The following is a 16789-nucleotide window of genomic DNA, read 5'->3' as shown; positions in this document are numbered from 1 at the left end:
TGGCCATGGATCCAGCCATGTGACTTTCCTAATGAACAGAAATCACTGATTCGAACGAACTAGCCTATTGGCTGTCATGCAGGTCCAGGTGAGAGGTGTACTTCTGTTCTGTCTGCTGCTGGGTCATATTCTGGTTGAAGCTGGAAAACCGGTTTCTTTGGTAAGAAATAAAGTTGTTTACTTAATTTAAAACTGCCTCGCCTAAGGGCACAATATGACTAAAAAATGACTAAATGTAAATATAGGCTCAATGATAACTTGTTTTAAATTGTGCAAAATACAGTACAGTTAAAATGAACTTTTTTTATCCCGACAGAAATTCTAGTTTATTAGGTGCTAATTAAATGTGTCCTGTAATCGACTATTCATACTTTTCTATTACAATTTAGGTCGATCGAAACAGTAGGTTTAGTATGGGATGGATTAAAAAAGTGTCTAGCATTAGTGTATTTTGATGTTTACATTGTTGTGTAACGGTGTAGTGTCAATGACCTTTCTGAAACAAGGTAAATACAAATTGTGTGTTTTTATATTTGGTTAGGAGAAATGCTTAAGTCCTCCTACGTTTTCAGCAGAGATGTTGTACGGTTATCACACTGTGGTTGTCATCATGTGACTACACTTTTTACAGTTTTACACTGTTGTTACACTGTTATGTTGTCATCACATTTTCTACACTGTTATTACACTATCATTACACTGTTTTGCACTGTTGTTGCACAATCATTACACTGTGATTACACTGTTGTTGCAGAGATGGGAATTACGTTGTTTCTATACTTGAGTAAAAATTTTCTGACCACCTTTTACTAAACCACTAATACAGGTAATATGAATGACTACTTTTTAAGTATATGTCAGAATCCATACTTCTTTATTTTAACTTGAGTGAAAAAGTGTAGTCAGTACTTCAACTTCAGTTTTTTTAAACATGGGTATTTGTACTTCCCCTTGAGTGAATGATGTGTGTACTTTTGCCATCTCTGGTTAAAGGTTGTCTATACCACTTTATAATTTCAATGAACAGTCTAAGAACTCCTCTTGCCAACTTTATTACTGTTCCCCAGTGGCCAATAGGAAGCAGGCGACCACTTGAGAATGATGCAGGGTTCGAGCCAAAAGATGCACCGTTTCCAGTGGTGAGTGTTTTAACGTGCACACGTCGGGCTGTACCAAGTAAGATACAGCTGGACAGATTTCTAAATGTTATTGTAGAAGTGCTGCAATAAATCAACAAAGTCTTCAGTTGGCTATATCCCGCGACATCAGAGAAATGATTTGTAACGTTATGCTTTGTAAATTGAATTATTTAACAGTATTGTTTAAAGTCTTTCTTAAGTCACATTTAATTCGAAGACTGGGTAACAAATTGGGATTTACATTGTCTTTACTGTAGGTGTTCTAGTGACTAACTTCTTTTATCCAGGACTTTATTTCAGTCAACCATCCACTTGAAAATGAGGCAGGGTTTGAACCTGAGGAAACTACGGAAAATCTGGTTTGTGAAGTGAATATTTTTATACACGGTTTATTATCCCAATAGTCACCCCCACAAGTCTCCCTTAAAGCCACATCCAATTAGCATCAAGTATGTTGCAATAACCCTCCAGCAACCAGCCCGTGTGCTGTTTCTTTTGTCCTGACACCTTATCTTCTCCTTGTCCTCAGATGACACCTACAAACTCCTCCACCACACCCAGAGAAACCAGCCAGTTGACTTCATTTTTTCTTTCATTAATTAAGGTATTATTTCACTGACTCATAAATTAATCCACCAATACTTGTTATTCCTTCAAATAAAAAGACTACATGTATTTAGCTGTTGGTGTGGTATTTGAACTTGAACCAGTGTGGGATTACTGAAAAGTGGCCAAGATAATAACGGTTTTCAGCCATAAACAGAGATGTTTGCTATCAGTGTACATAAGTGTTCTGGACATTTCATGGCAGCAGCTCTCCATGGTTATGGAGAGTCTTTACAACAGACATACAAATCTTTCAAGTTAAGATGTACGCAGTTAAGAAAGTACATCAATGTTGGGACAGCAGTACAGATTGTTTAAAATATTGGCTTGAAGACAAGTTTGTCTATCCTGGTAAAGCAAGGCATTTAAACATACTTTCTTTTAAGCCCATGCAATTTGATAACACATCAAAATAGTAAATGATGTAGTATGTGGATGGAAATTATTTGAAGTTAAAGACTCAGACAAAACACCAATCACAAGGATCAACTTTATTTCGAGTTAAACATCTCACAAGTGTTTTCAGTCATAATCCAGCCAGTGGTCTGGCCGGTCAGGCCGTCCAAATGTTTAAATTCTCCAACCCTGACACTCCTTAAGCGAGACTCCGTAATATTTTGAAAGAGCTTTGCTTGAGATCTTCTACATGTTTCAGACAGCTAGCCATGAGCGAGCTAGCCATCATTGTCTCGATCAACATATGACTTTACAGTGATAAGAAGGGTTGGCTGTAGCATGTACAGGCCTAGATCCAGGGTCATTCTGAATAGCCATTGACAGACAACTAGCCCTCCTAACACTTGGCTCCACCTAGGGAACACATGCTACAGTTGATCCAAACCATCTGATCCTAGAATGGCACCATTCAAATTCTCCTTTCCTTGGAAAAGTCACTGATTTCAATCAGACAGGATTGGTATCAGCTGTGTAGAGGCACATACTTCCACCTATCCAGCCATTTAAGATCAGAGAGGAAGCAAAGATGCATTGTAGAGAATTGGTACAGCGCCTAGATCTTGTGTCCATAGAGTACATCAGTGGGTTTGGTGCCAAACAGGAAAGACAAACAATCACTCCAGAAATGAGAATAACATACAGGCTTCCTCCTCGAACACAGGTAAACCAGTAAGTGCTGAGGCCTATTTATCAAGGGATGGAACCTTCAAGGTGGGGAAAAGAGGATGTCTTGTGGTGCAAAGCTTATAAATCAAGTTTGGGGACATTAGCAATGCAACAGATTGGGGGTAAAGCAAAAGCCTATACTTTTTTTATCAGAATTACGCTAAACAAAATCACATTTCCTTTGGGGAATTCAGATGGTGTCAATTAGTTGGGTAATTGTAATAGGTAGCTGTGTCTTTATATGTAACAATTTGAAGTCTACCCTCCACATTACACCTTTCGAAGAACAGAAAAACAGTGGTAACACTGGAAAAACAGCTACCAACAAACAATGCAGAAAGTCAACACATTTACCAAAAGGAATGACTTCAGATTAGAAATGATCTTTAATAATTGGTGTTCTGATGTTATAGAATCCAAATTGAGGGGGGTGGGAATTCATAATTTGGGGTAGCAAGTCAAAACAGTGGATATGAATTGCGGGGCAGTTAGTTGTTAGTTGTTCAAACTACAACTCGGCACTACATTCTTGTTGAACTGAGGTTTTTCTCAGAGTGGCAAGATCCACAGGCTGCCCAACAGCCTGTGAAGACAGCGTGCGAGCAGGCTTTTCTTCAGAGGACAAAGCAGCTTCTCTTTACAGTAAGGCCACTTTAAATAGTTATTCTATATAGAGGACCACAGCCTTTACTCCTTGTCCACAGATCTCATTACTGAGGGAAAACAAGGGGTCTTCAAGTGTCTAGGTGTAAGAGCATGGTGGTGTTGGTCTGCAGGGCCAGATGGAAGCCCCTCCCCCTTCCTCTCCTCACTCAAGCTGAGGCTCAGACAAAATGGCTGCCACAGCTTTGCCAATGAGGTAGTCTCTCCCCCTCCCCGACTTTCCTCTCATGCCCCAAACCGAAACTCAAATACACGCGCACACACACCCCAAAAAACCATGTGCAGTTCTGGATTATAACGATCTTCGCAAAAAATATATCTATTTCAACAGAAGTTCGGAAAATCATCACCTCGCCGGGTATCGATCCTCTGTGGCTTTATCAAAGTTTAGCAAGTTGAGAAGTTCAGAGATGCCGTACCACACGACTGCTGCTCTGACTACGATCCACAACAGACAACTTTGTTGTCCTCGGTTGCTGCTGCTGCTGCTGCAGTGCTGTTCATATTGGTGTATCAGGTAGAATCGATCTGTTTCTGTAACCACAGCCCCTTTAGCTGCGATCCTTTAGTCCTTCCAAAAGCTTGTGTGTTTTGTATGACGCATCAATATCATGTGTGCATGCCTATGGGTGTTGGGTGACAGTGTGTCAATGTAGAGTGTGTGTGTGTGTGTGTGTTTTCTGTGGTGTCAAAAGGGACAGAAGGTTCAGTGTGGTGGTGGTAGCACCAGCTTTGACAGGGGTCTGGTTCACCACAGCTGTATTTCAGTTTCCCTCCAGGAGGGAAGGGGTGGGGGAGGAGAGGGGAGGGGACTGGGCAGGACCGCGCAGGATGTGAAGGGGGGGTGGGGAGGGAGGGGCTTACTTGGCCCCCAGGATGGCATACTGGTTGTCAAGCTGCAGCTGTTGCATAGAAGCACTCCCCCCCTCCTCTCGGCCACGGGTCTTGTGCTTCACCACCTCGAAGGTCTTCTCCATTTCTCTATCCCTGCAAACAAAGCATGTGCGCATCAACAGATGCGTCAACCGATATTTATAAAACCACGTCAACATCTGTGCCGGCTTCACAGGTGCCGCCAAGACACGTACTTGCGAGTCTCCACGTGCTTAGAGGTTGCACCCAGGGAGGGAAACTGCGTGTCGCTGAAGATCTCAGGGGGGCCTTGGGTGGGGCCTCGCTTGCTGGTGGTCAGCCTGGCCCCTGGGGGGCGGTACACTCCTGAAGGCTTGGACTCAGGTACTTCCACTTCCTCTGCAGGCAGTGAGAGAATGACCATTCATTCATTCGTGAAATTATACATATTGACTTGACATATCGGATACAATACATCTTGTTATATTGTGTAATTTGATAAAACATAAAACAGTACATGGACCGTGATTTCTATTGTGATGAGAAAGGGGCTTCACATACCCACAGGGGCAGAAGCAGCTGGAGCTGAGCCAGACTTGTTCCAAGGTCCAGAAAATTTGTCTCCACTGACCAGGATGATCTCGCCATCATCCCCAACTTCCTCCCTTTCATACTCCTCCTCCTCCTTCTCATCACTGCCACATCAACCAGAGAACGTGTCAGGCACACATGGGAAGTGAAAGGGGCACAGACATGGCAGCAGGTAAAAAAATACGAACAAAAAGAACAGCCAAATGAGGCCCTCCCCTATGTCCCTCCATTTTACCTTATCTGCAGAGCCTGCAGTCGGAGGCCGCTGTAATCCACCTCTTTCTGCTCAAACTCTTTCCACTCCTCGTCCTCCTGAAGACAAAAGCACAGAACATAACGCTGGTTCACTACCTGAAAGCCTCTAAATTCTGACAGTAAGGCATCCAAATGCGTTTATTCTCGTCGTTTAAAAATGTGTCAACCGAAAAGGCAAATGTACATCACCCGTAAACAGCTGGAGTGCACATAGTATTTCCCAAAGGAAACCTTTTTAGTACTTGCTTACGAAAGCTAGCAAAAGCATCTACACATTCATACCATTGTCTCTCAACAATGACAAGTCAAAAAAAGTAAAAACATCTAATGGCTATCTATGACATTTTAATTGAACAAGGCCCACGCCCTAGCTCGCTAAACTAGCTAGCACGACCGGGTACGTTACATTACCCTTTCAATCTGCGCATCTTGGTTTTCACTTTTCGTTGACTTCTCCTTTTCCTTTTTGTTCTTTTTTAGAACAACTGGGGTGGGCCCAGCTCCCGTCTCTTTCCCCTTCCCCTTTTCTTTCTTCTTCTTTTTATCCCTCTTGGCAAAGAAATCATCCAAGCTCTTCTCCGCACCGCCAGTTGTAGCAACATCCGCCATTTTCAAAGAAAACGCCGCTAGCTAGCTTGTAGCAACCGAGTGACGAATCTGAATTTGATCTGTAAAATTAACCAGTTTGAATAGATTTGAAAAGTCTTACTAATCTCTTATACTATCAACAACATTAAACGGTTTCAACCTACGCGATATTATCTCAATTCAGCCACTCCGCTCGCCTGTCTTTCAATGCCACATTTGCTAGGTAGCTTAGCTGGCTGACTGGCATTCCACACTGTGAGATTGCACACGACTGACTGAAGCTTCAGCCGGATGCACAAGGGAAACGTCTTATGTTGCCCCGGAAACGTTCAAGAGCCAAGTTAGACGGACAAACTCAATAGCCAATACATCGCGGTTAGGTTTTCTCCACCCCATCACATTAAAGCGGTGGGAAGAGCAACACGAGTTTTTTTATGTGACAAAATAAATGCCGGAAAAATTACAGACATACATCACTATTTGAAAATGCTTTAATAGGGATCACATAATTGTTTGATAGTATATGATTAAAATGTCAGCAGGGTTCTATACCATTGTATTTTGGCTAACTAAATAAATATAAGCTTAGCCTAACTGTATACCTTGTAATAATACTGTGCACTGTAACATGTTATCTATCCACTAGTTTACATGAATTACCTGCCATGCAATCCACATTGGAACAAACAAGGAAAGCTCATCTTTTCTTGTGTTATTATAACTGAAAGAGCAACAATGACCAGACTGGGCATTAGGTGGACCTACATATGATCAGGGTTATACACCTCTATCTATACTAACATTGGCCGGACGGAGAACAGAGACACAAAGAACCTTCTGCCGCACTGAATAGTTTGGCTGCTATCAGCAAGATTTTTAGCCTATATAGGCCTAGTAGCCTACATTGTCTGTCACCTATCAGCTGCGTGGCATGTCTCTAATTTGTTCTTTGTGTACAAATGCATTGGGGAGGGGAGCATCCAACTCTTATTGACAAACAAGACACGTTTTCCCAAGCTTTTGTCTTTTATTGCTCAGCAGTAAAAAGTACACAGTGTATGCTACGATACAAAAAAAGACATAGGCCTAACGTTGAACACAAGATACTGCCACACCTTCCCTTAAACGTTCTACATATTTTGAAGTATTCACTCATAGGCCCACTGCAATGACAAACGTCTAGCAAGCCTGTATGTGTGTAACATAACTTCAACATAACCTCCAACAGAAATTATTATGATTGAGCTGGTCAACAATTCTCAAAAAAGCAATACCAGACAAAGGCAGGCAGTAGGCTATTCAACAATTTCAGACAGAATATGAGACAAGCAAAAGTAAAAGATGATAAAGGACTGTAATTTGATGCAAAAAAAGAGCACTGAAACAAAACGTTTAAACTATGTCTGCATGTGCTCACAGTAGATATTCAGGATAAAATAGCTCAATGCTTTTATTGGTCAGTTATAATCACACACCATTCTATACCTGTACATTACAGTAATACACACAGTTCATTTGCATTGACAAAACTGTTGCCTACTTACTGAGGGAGAATGGAAAAGGTTTGGTCAAGGTATTTTTTCAGGATGGTGAGGATTTGAAACTCCCCTGCATTGCACGCCTCAACCATAACTCCATAACACACAAATCCTCACAGATAGACTGACAGGTTAGCAGTCAGACTGACACACACCCACACACACATACATACATTGAACAAACATTTAGATATATCGGCATGTATAATTGAACAGTAATCATGTGCTCAGTTTCATTACATCATAGTATATCATAACAAATAATTTTCTGTAATAAAACAAACACATTAAAGTAGGCAATTATATATTTTTTAAAGACAATGGAACATTGAAGCTTTTCAAGCTTTGAAATTGTGTATCACATCTTTGTATTTTGAAAAACGGTGTTCTGTGTGTGTGTCATTTTTAAAACTTATTCGGTTATGTGTGACTTTCCGCACTTGCAATTTATACGTTTTATGTAAAATAATAACACACACACACACACACTTACATACATGCACAGTCACCCTGCGTCCCTCTCTCTCTCTCTCTCTCTCTCTCTCTCTCTCTCTCTCTCTCTCTCTCTCTCTCTCTCACACACACACACAAACCACATTAGCACATATGAAGCTTTAACAGCTTGACAAATGAAGTTAAGACATCTATGTGGTCCCTCAGCAGAGAGGCTGGTGAAACACAAGGGGAAAAGCCATTCTAGGTCACCTCCATTCGGTCTGCAGACACCCCAGTCTTCTAAGCTATTTCTTCTTCTGTCCTCCTTGCTGCACCCCTCCAGAGACAACAGATCAAACTACAACACTTGTATTTTCCCCTACTAAAACCCAATCTCATAAAACCTTACTCCAAACCTCTGTATTCCCCCAAGTACGTAGGTGCAGAATTCAAGTTCAACAGGCTTTTTTAATAAGTGTTTTGGGTTTGATTATAAAGAAATTAAAATGTGTATAGTTTTGTTTGTTTTCTACAGCATTTTCTCTCCAAAGCAGAAAGTGGCAACATCCACAATGCACTCACCATCAAGCCACTGTAACACAACTGAAACCACAAACGTTGTGTATCTTTATAAAAACATAAAAACCTTTATCACAATTAAGCATCTGTAGAAAATGTACATCAGAAAAATATTGTTGGATTCCCTCTCCTAGTAAATACTGTGTTTACTTCAGTCTTCCTCTATTTCTTTGAAGTCGTAATATACAGTATAAAGCACAGAGTCTCTGGAGATTTATCACATGTATAAAAATGACAGCGACAGCAGGAAGGGGAGAAAGGGAGTAAGCCTTGGGGAGGGGACTTTTATTTTGACAGTCTCGTGCTAGTGCAGGATGATGTGGCCACCGTTGTCTTTGTCTCTAAATGTCGGATGCTTTGTCTCTGTTGATGAAGAGTGTCTCCTGGCAGAAGGGGTTCACCAGTACCACGCCGCTATCACTGTAGTCTCCATTAGGGGGGAGGCAAGTCTCCTGCTCCTGTCAACACACATATATATCATCCTGGATCCACGTTTTTAGTTCTCTAAGAAACATCACATCCGTGGCTCCTTGTTGTACAAAAACACAAACCTCCTTTCTTTGTGAATCTAGATCCACCAAGATTGTATGGGTGATATCTGTACAGAGACATGTTGTCACTGTCACGTATCTACTCATCTAGTTATCTCAGAGATTACCACAAGAAGGGAGAAATGTTTTGTGTTTTTTTGTAGAACACATGAGAGATTCTGTGTTTTGTGTGAATCCCAAAGGTCACTTTCAGATCAGGTCATTCTGGACGTGAGAGTAACTGAAAATGTTTCAATCTACAATCAGTAATTCAAACAGCTTCTTCATACAGTAGGATCCTATTATTAAATACTGGACTATTAGTTCTCGAATACTTGATATACTTCAGTCATTCTGAAATTCAGAATTAATGAATTGATCCTTCAGTATCAGTCTGACTATCACAGACGCTAGCTAATTTGAAAGTCTATACTGCTATACAAAGGGGTTGTATAGCAAGAATGAAACAGCTTCATTCTTTCTCTGCCTCTCAGGGTCTCAGTTTGACAGAGAACATACGATGACAAAAGATATGTGGCTCCTAAAGTCTTGCAGAATGAGAGAACGGATAAAGCAAGAGAAAGGAGGGAGGGGGGGGCTTGGGAAAAAGACAGAAGGGAGGGGTGACTCAGAAGATGGAGCAGCAGAACAGAAGGAGGAGAGAGGAGGGAGAGAAAGAGAGAAACATTCTGGTGCAAGTGACTCAGCATTAATGCAGAGCAGTTGCCAACAGAGTTGGTGGAAAACAACAGAAAGACAACAAAGAGAGGGAGGAGAAGATGGAGAAAGGGACGAGACACACTAAGATAGACAACGGGGATTAATAGGAAGTTGAGGAACATGAAAGGTTTTGACTTTGTCTGATGCAGTATAGCTATTTTCAAAGGGTTCTAGAGTGTCTTCTAGATGATCTGAAGGATCTAGGCTGCTCTACAGAGAAGGAACGAAGCCGGAACAGGACACCTGCGTATCACCACCAGGGGCAGCCTAAACACATCCTGGCCTCTTCGTCACACTCCTGCACCACCGGCACAAGGGATGAACGATGGATGGAGAAAGAGAGAGAGAGAGGGAAACCAATAACAGGAGGAATGAGAAGGAAAGGAGAGGCGCTCAGTAAGCAGGGATAGGAGAGGATACATTCCGTGATTAGTGACATAAGCATGACTGTTAAAAGATGGGACGCCATGGGCATGACAGATATGGAGACAGTTTCACCATTTTGAACCTGCAGTACTGCCGACTCAACAGCAGGGGGGTGTATTATATAGCAAAACAAATCTGTTGACGGACGCTAAAACTGAAATTAAAACTGAATGGAAGTCGAGAGCCCTGTGGCCAATCCTGGCAGTCATACCTCGGCAGTCTCCAGAGACTGGATCTCCCTGGGCAGCTCCACAGCGTGCCTGCTGAAGTAGTCCATGGTGATGGCGTTGTTCCAGTAGCTCAGGTTGTTCTCCTGGCTGGAGGACTTCTTCTTCCTCCTCATACAGCAGACAGTCAGCAGCACCGCTGGAGATAGGGGGAGGGAGAGAGAGAGAGACAGAGAGAGGGGTCAGCTTTGCCCACACAAATTTGTGTCTTGCCAACCGAATTCACAATCTGAGCCATGTACATGTGTAGCTGTTCTTAGACAGCTGCTAAGTGCCGATCTGCTGAGATGTGTTACTCACAGCACGAGGACACAGGCACGCTGATGGCCAGCACGATCCACACAATGTCTATCCTGCTGAGGCAGATGGTGGCGCGCCCCAGCGAGGAGTCGAGGGCCGGCCCTGACCCGTTCCCCACGCCCCAGGGATCCCGCGTGGTGGCGGGCACCAGCCGGTTGAGGAAGTTGCCACTGGCGGTGGAGGGGGACTCAGAGTCTGCAGAGCTGTTGCCCTGGGATCCTGGGGAGTCCGGGGCTGAGCTGTTTGAGAGGAGCCCCCCCTCCGTGGCGTTCCCCAGGGGGCCGTGTTCTACTGTGGCGTTACCCTGAGGCGGCGTAGTAGGGGGAGGGGCATCCTTGCTACTGGCAGCCTCCTCAGTTTTGTTGTGGTTGGTTACAGTGGCGGTGGTTGAGACTGGATGGAGCTTGAGCTCAGGGGCTAGGCTGGTAGGCGTGATAAGGGAATCTGGGGGAGAGGAAGGGGGGATGGTGGGCGGAGGAGCCTTGTCGGAGGGGCTGTCCACCAGTAGCTCCGAGGTGGGGGGCTCATTGAGACTGGGGTGCACCTCACGCAGTGTGATGGCATGGGCCGGGGCCTGCTCGAGCTTGGTCTGAGCGGGCTCCCTGAGTGTCTGGCCTGGCGCAGTATCAGCCTCCGCCCTGGAGGAGGAGGAAGAGGAGGAGGAGAGGGAGGAGAGGGATGAAGGCTGGAGCTCAGTGGTGCGGAGCGGCTGGCTGGGGTCAGTGGGTTCCTCTATACCCAGATCCTGGGGGTCCAGACTGTGGGATGGGGAGGAGATGGGTCTCTCCACACCCAGTGGGTCCCCTCTCCCAGTGGGGGGTGCAGGGGCGGGGGGCAGGGTGGAGCCTGAGTGAAGGGACGCCTCCTCGCTATGTGGGACAGCAGTGCAGGGGTGGCTGGGGAGGCCGCTGGCCTGGTTAGTGCAGGGAGGAGGATCTGTATCTGGGCTAACAGCATCAGCTACATTGACCGAGTTGGTGAGATCAGAGCCGGAGGGCTGAGGCTGGGGTTGAGCCTGGGGCTCACTCTGCAGAACGAGGCTGTCGGAGTCGGCTCTGGCAGAGCTCACAGTGTTGGGGTTCACTTGATCTGCAGCGCTTAAGAAGCTGTCTTTACTGGAGGGAACCAGGCTGCTGGGGAGGGCATGCTGCCAGCCCATGAAACTGAGGGTGGCAGTGGGCAGGATGATGCCCGCACCCCCCCCCTGCGTGGGCCAGTCCCCGCTGCTGGAGCCCTCCTGCTGTGTGTCTGGGGGGGCGTGGGTCGGGGCAGGGAGGGGGGCGCTCTGGGGTGCCGCTGTCATGGATACCGGGTCCTGGGGTGCGTAGCTAGGGAACAGCTCCTGGTTAGACGACACCAGGCCCAGTGGCAGTGCCAGGATAGCTATAACACCTAGAGGGAGAGAGAGAGAGAGAGAGAGAGAGAGAGAGAGAGAGAGAGAGAGAGAGAGAGAGAGAGAGAGAGAGAGAGAATGACAGGAATTAAACACTGTGTGGGTACGTAGGTGTGTATCTGTGTGTTTGTCCGTCGAAGTGTAACAGTCTGCTGTTCTCCAGAGTTCCCCAGATTAGCCTAGCTCAGCACAGGCAGTGTGACCTGCTTGCTAGGATAGTGTTCATCTGCCCAGGAGGACTGAGAGGCGTGTCTTGAATTCATTACACACATTAAAAGCTTGAATCACTTCCACTGCTTTATTTGTCACTCGCCTTTGACAGGATTGCTTTATTAACCTTATTATGTCCCCCAGTGCATGTGTGGTGTGAGTGGGCCTGCAGTGTGTGTGTGTGTGTGTGTGTGTGTGTGGTGTGTGTGTGTGTACGTGAGTATGCATAAGTGTTACCAGACATTGAGTAAATTATCAGCAACCTGTTGAAACAAGACAAACAACTGTGCCTGCTACCTACTAAACATGTTAAAATCAGCCCATCCTCTAAGATGTCTTAACATGACCAGTAATAGTAACTGTGTGGATTTCAGGTACAGCAGCTCTATGGAACCACTTCACAGAGCTAATGAGGCTAATAAACATAGAGTGCACACTTTGATATGCTGAGAAAGATTGAATCAACTCCCCCAGATAAATCTGACAGCTTTCCAAGGCTCATTCACAACACACAGCACATACACACATATATGAGCAGCTATTTCAAGTCGGCTCAGAGGAACAGAGAAACAGTGGGCAGGGGACAGAAAGAGAAAGAGAGGTGGGGGGGGGGGGCGATTGAGATCAAAGGAAAGAAAGACAGAGGGAGAAAGACAGAGAGAGTTGAGTGACTGTAGAGGGAGGCAGGAACCTGGATGGGCTCATTAGCTTATTCCCCCCGTCCCCCACCTTGTCTTATTGACACAGTTAAACATGGCTAATGGGAACACATCAATAAGGCTCCCAGTGGGAGGATCCCAGTGCACTGCTGGTGGCCTGGGCATCAGCCTTCAGCCTGCTGCCACACACAGAGAGAGAGACGCTGTGCTGCCTGCTCACTGGGGCCTTCACAGACACACCACATGTTCCACTACGAGAGCTTTCGAGGCGTCGCTGGGCATGAACACAACTCCAATGAAAGTGAATGGAGTGATGGAGATTAAAGAGCGTTACATGGAGATTTGAAGAAAAAAAAGGTGGATCGATAAATAAATTGAGTGAAGGTGAGAGTGTGTTGGGATGGATCTAAATGTACATCTGAGCTGAGGTAAAGAAAGACAGGAAGAGAGATGGTGGGATAGAGGGATACAATCATTAACACACACACACACAGAGATATTCACTGATCCATGTGACCCAGGTGTTACAGCCATCGCTTCGCCCGGTGCGGTCTTCGTTACCATGGAAACCCACTTTCTGTTTTCCTGAGGCAGGAAGAACACAAAAGGGAGAGGAGAGGTGTAAGAACTGCAACATGAATGAACAGAGAAACCACAAGAGGGAATAAGTGGTGAAGGAAGGCTTGTGACAGCAATCAGAGATCGTATATTGAGCAGGTGAACGGGCAGCATCTCAAACAGAACTCTGATGACAGAGGAACACAGGGCAACACAGGGGAACACAGGGGAATACGGGTAACACAGGGGAATACAGGGGAACACAGGGGAACACAGGGCAACACAGGGGAACACAGGGGAATACGGGTAACACAGGGGAACACAGGGGAACACAGGGGAATACGGGTAACACAGGGGAACACAGGGGAACACAGGGGAACACAGGGCAACACAGGGGAACACAGGGGAATACGGGTAACACAGGGCATCACAGGGGAACACAGGGGAACACAGGGCAACACAGGGGAACACAGGGGAACACAGGGCAACACAGGGGAACACAGGGGAACACAGGGGAACACAGGGCAACACAGGGGAACACAGGGGAACACAGGGCAACACAGGGGAACACAGGGGAACACAGGGGAACACAGGGCAACACAGGGGAACACAGGGGAATACGGGTAACACAGGGGAACACAGTGGAACACAGGGGAACACAGGGCAACACAGGGGAACACAGGGGAATACGGGTAACACAGGGCATCACAGGGGAACACAGGGGAATACAGGGGAACACAGGGGAACACAGGGGAACACAGGGGAATACGGGTAACACAGGGGAACACAGGGGAATACGGGTAACACAGGGGAACACAGGGGAACACAGGGGAACACAGGGCAACACAGGGGAACACAGGGGAATACGGGTAACACAGGGCAACACAGGGGAACACAGGGCAACACAGGGGAACACAGGGGAACACAGGGGAACACAGGGGAATACGGGTAACACAGGGGAACACAGGGGAACACAGGGCAACACAGGGGAACACAGGGCAACACAGGGGAACACAGGGGAACACGGGTAACACAGGGCAACACAGGGGAACACAGGGGAACACAGGGCAACACAGGGGAACACAGGGGAACACAGGGGAACACAGGGGAATACGGGTAACACAGGGGAACACAGGGGAACACAGGGCAACACAGGGGAACACAGGGGAATACGGGTAACACAGGGGAACACAGGGGGAAATGGGAACAGAGGAACATAGGGGAACACAGAGCTGTGTTCTTCAGGAAACATCCCCATGTCATTCAGCTCTGACCCAGCCACTCTATTTGTGAAATCCTTTTAAAGTCTGCCTTCAACTCATGAATCATACTCCCCATCCACTGTCACAGGCTATCACACACACACACTCTTGATCATGCACTCACATGATAACAGATGGACACACACACACACACACACAAACACACACAGGGGTCCTCAGATTCCATTTGCCATGCCTGTCACGCTGCTAATCCACAGAGCCCAGTGCGGACCCATAACAGGGAGATAACACACACCACAAGGCGTGATTTACGAGGGCTCCTCCAGGACGTCTGAAGAGAACAAACAAACGCACCGCAGGGCCTTGCACTCCTGTATGTAGGCCATTGTCGATCTGGGGTAACATGAACCCTGACCCCTTTATAAGAGCATCAAAACCTAACTGTGGTGAGGACACTAACACTACATAATATATGTCTCTCTGGGACTAGGAGATACAGTTGCAAACCCGGTGGCGATGATAACAAGACCTGCTCTGTCCGGAGTGTTGTCTATGGAGAGCTGCTGTCCGTTTGTAGACCTGTGCTGCTGTGTGCTGACAGCCGACAGACGCAGCGAGGAAGAGGGGTGTATCTGGGGCCAGCAGAGAGACAGTGTTTACCACGCTGTGGTCTGGCCTCAATCACACCCTCAATCAGTGGCCAGCCCCCGCTGTCACAACCTGGCAACCTGAAACTTTGCTTGGAAATGAATAAAACATGAACTGTGACTCCGCTCACTACAAAGTGGAGTTTACATCAGAGATGGCCTCACACTGTTTGGGAGCATACACCCCCCCCCCCCTTACACACACACACACACACACACACACACACAAGGAGGCATGCACAAACAGAGTGTGGCACACCCACAATCACACAATTTGAGACACACACTCATAAACCGCCACTAAAACACACATGTGTACACCCCATAATCCCTCTGTAAACACCACCAGCCTGTGTCAGACAGTCTATGATCAGAATCTTTATGCCCTGCAAGTTCCGCCTCGTCTGATAAAAACAAGCTCTTTAATATTCATCTGGGACTATGAAGATTAGTAAAATCATATTTTATTGAATACTCTGATGTTAAATGAGGCAAAATGCGTTTCAAGTTCGCTCGGATCAAAAACATTTCTTATGCTTGTTCGCTCACTAAATATTCAACATCTTGTACTTGGCTTCTTCATATGCTTCGGGAAATCAGTGTCGTCTCAGTCTTTATAGTCAGTCATTGGAGTGATCTGACAACAAACACACAAACACACACACACACAAACACACACACACACACACGCTCACACTAACGCATCTAATCGTGTAGCAGCCCACAGCAGAGAGCAGGATAGCATGAAATAACCATGTGCACTTGTGTGGGCGGAAGCATTCAGGAAGTATCTAAAAGTGTGTGGGTGTGTGTGTGTGTGTACTTTGTGGGAGGCTAAGACATTTGTCTCAGTGGCGGTTGTGTGTGGCTGATGAAGTGAGAGAGGAAGCAGGATGGGCAGAGACTGAGAGCCAGGCTCCTTCCCCCCAACACACTCCACACTGTCCACACAGGGTGCTGGGAGTCGATTACACAAATAGATGAAGGAGGGATGGAGAAGGAGGAGAGAACAGCAAGATGATGGAGAGAGGGGGCAGGAAAGAACAGGTTTTTATTAACATCCATTATTGAGCAAGTTGAGGCACTGGAGACCATAAGAACGGAGGAGGAGGGAAGTAGGAGGGTGTGATGAAACACGCTTGAAGAAAAACAAGGAGCAATGCATGTGTGAGCAGAGACAATAGAGAGTTGGGGTGGGAGTGTGTGAGTGTGTGCATCGTGTGTGTGCATCGTGTGTGTGTGTGTGTGTCTGTGTGTGTGTGGTAAGATCATTTGTTGAGTAAATGTTTGCAGTCTGCTAGCATTGTTCTTGCAAAACAATTTCAGGACTTTTCTTTCTTTCCTTCCTGCTTTCCTTATTTTGCTCGTTTCTTGTTCCTATGGAACTGTAAGTTCACACGAGTCTCAAGCTAGGCACACTTACACACACAGGGTGATATCTACCAGTACACAACAGGTCTTTCCCTTTTTATCAATGACTCCATAACCTTGGGTGACGCAACATAAGCCAACAGCCAACTGACAAAAC

General features: G+C 46.0%; 2 protein-coding genes and 1 long non-coding RNA gene across 4 annotated transcripts in view; 1 reads left to right on the top strand and 2 right to left on the bottom strand.

Moving 5' to 3' along the window:
* The first annotated feature begins 17 nt into the window (after nucleotides 1-17).
* LOC146274899 (uncharacterized) lies at nucleotides 18-1814 on the top strand. Its single transcript, XR_014766389.1, has 4 exons — nucleotides 18-160; nucleotides 1068-1139; nucleotides 1427-1498; nucleotides 1669-1814. It is a non-coding gene; the product is annotated as an uncharacterized LOC146274899 (long non-coding RNA).
* Nucleotides 1815-2221: 407 nt separating this feature from the next.
* Nucleotides 2222-6120, bottom strand: cdv3 (carnitine deficiency-associated gene expressed in ventricle 3). Of its 2 annotated transcripts, XM_084703813.1 has the most exons (6): nucleotides 5981-6120; nucleotides 5640-5896; nucleotides 5209-5285; nucleotides 4944-5077; nucleotides 4619-4781; nucleotides 2222-4517 (listed from the first exon to the last, which is right to left on the bottom strand). In XM_084703813.1, exons 2-6 carry the CDS (start codon nucleotides 5835-5837, stop codon nucleotides 4391-4393), a joined length of 699 nt encoding a protein of 232 aa, XP_084559939.1. In that variant the 5' UTR covers nucleotides 5838-5896; nucleotides 5981-6120; the 3' UTR covers nucleotides 2222-4390. The 2 variants fall into 2 exon arrangements, with proteins under 2 accessions (XP_084559939.1, XP_084559938.1); XM_084703812.1 differs by having other exon boundaries at nucleotides 5640-6105.
* Nucleotides 6121-6823: 703 nt separating this feature from the next.
* The window catches only part of tmem108 (transmembrane protein 108), a 33233-nt gene continuing 23267 nt past the window's right edge, over nucleotides 6824-16789 (bottom strand). The window contains exons 3-5 of the mRNA XM_084703846.1: nucleotides 10572-11963; nucleotides 10256-10410; nucleotides 6824-8826 (exon numbers count right to left, since the gene is read on the bottom strand). Coding sequence (XP_084559972.1) covers nucleotides 8710-8826; nucleotides 10256-10410; nucleotides 10572-11963 — 1664 coding nt within the window. The 3' untranslated portion in view covers nucleotides 6824-8709. The remainder of the gene's footprint in view (nucleotides 8827-10255; nucleotides 10411-10571; nucleotides 11964-16789) is intronic.

This window comes from Hypomesus nipponensis, chromosome 8 (genome assembly GCF_054491055.1).
Source record: "Hypomesus nipponensis isolate SF chromosome 8, ASM5449105v1, whole genome shotgun sequence".
NCBI lineage: Eukaryota > Metazoa > Chordata > Actinopteri > Osmeriformes > Osmeridae > Hypomesus > Hypomesus nipponensis.
The sequence above is the reverse complement of the archived record's forward strand: the minus strand, read 5'-3'. Positions and strand labels throughout refer to the sequence as shown.

What these genes read in the sequence shown, in the direction of transcription:
- cdv3 (XM_084703813.1), bottom strand. Translation starts at nt 5,837, where the DNA reads ATGGCGGATGTTGCTACAACTGGCGGTGCGGAGAAGAGCTTGGATGAT. An exon ending in AAGATGCGCAGATTGAAAGG is followed by an intron (nt 5,286 to 5,639) that starts GTAATGTAACGT and finishes TTTTGTCTTCAG; the next exon opens with GAGGACGAGGAGTGGAAAGA. An exon ending in AGCTGCTTCTGCCCCTGTGG is followed by an intron (nt 4,782 to 4,943) that starts GTATGTGAAGCC and finishes CACTGCCTGCAG; the next exon opens with AGGAAGTGGAAGTACCTGAG.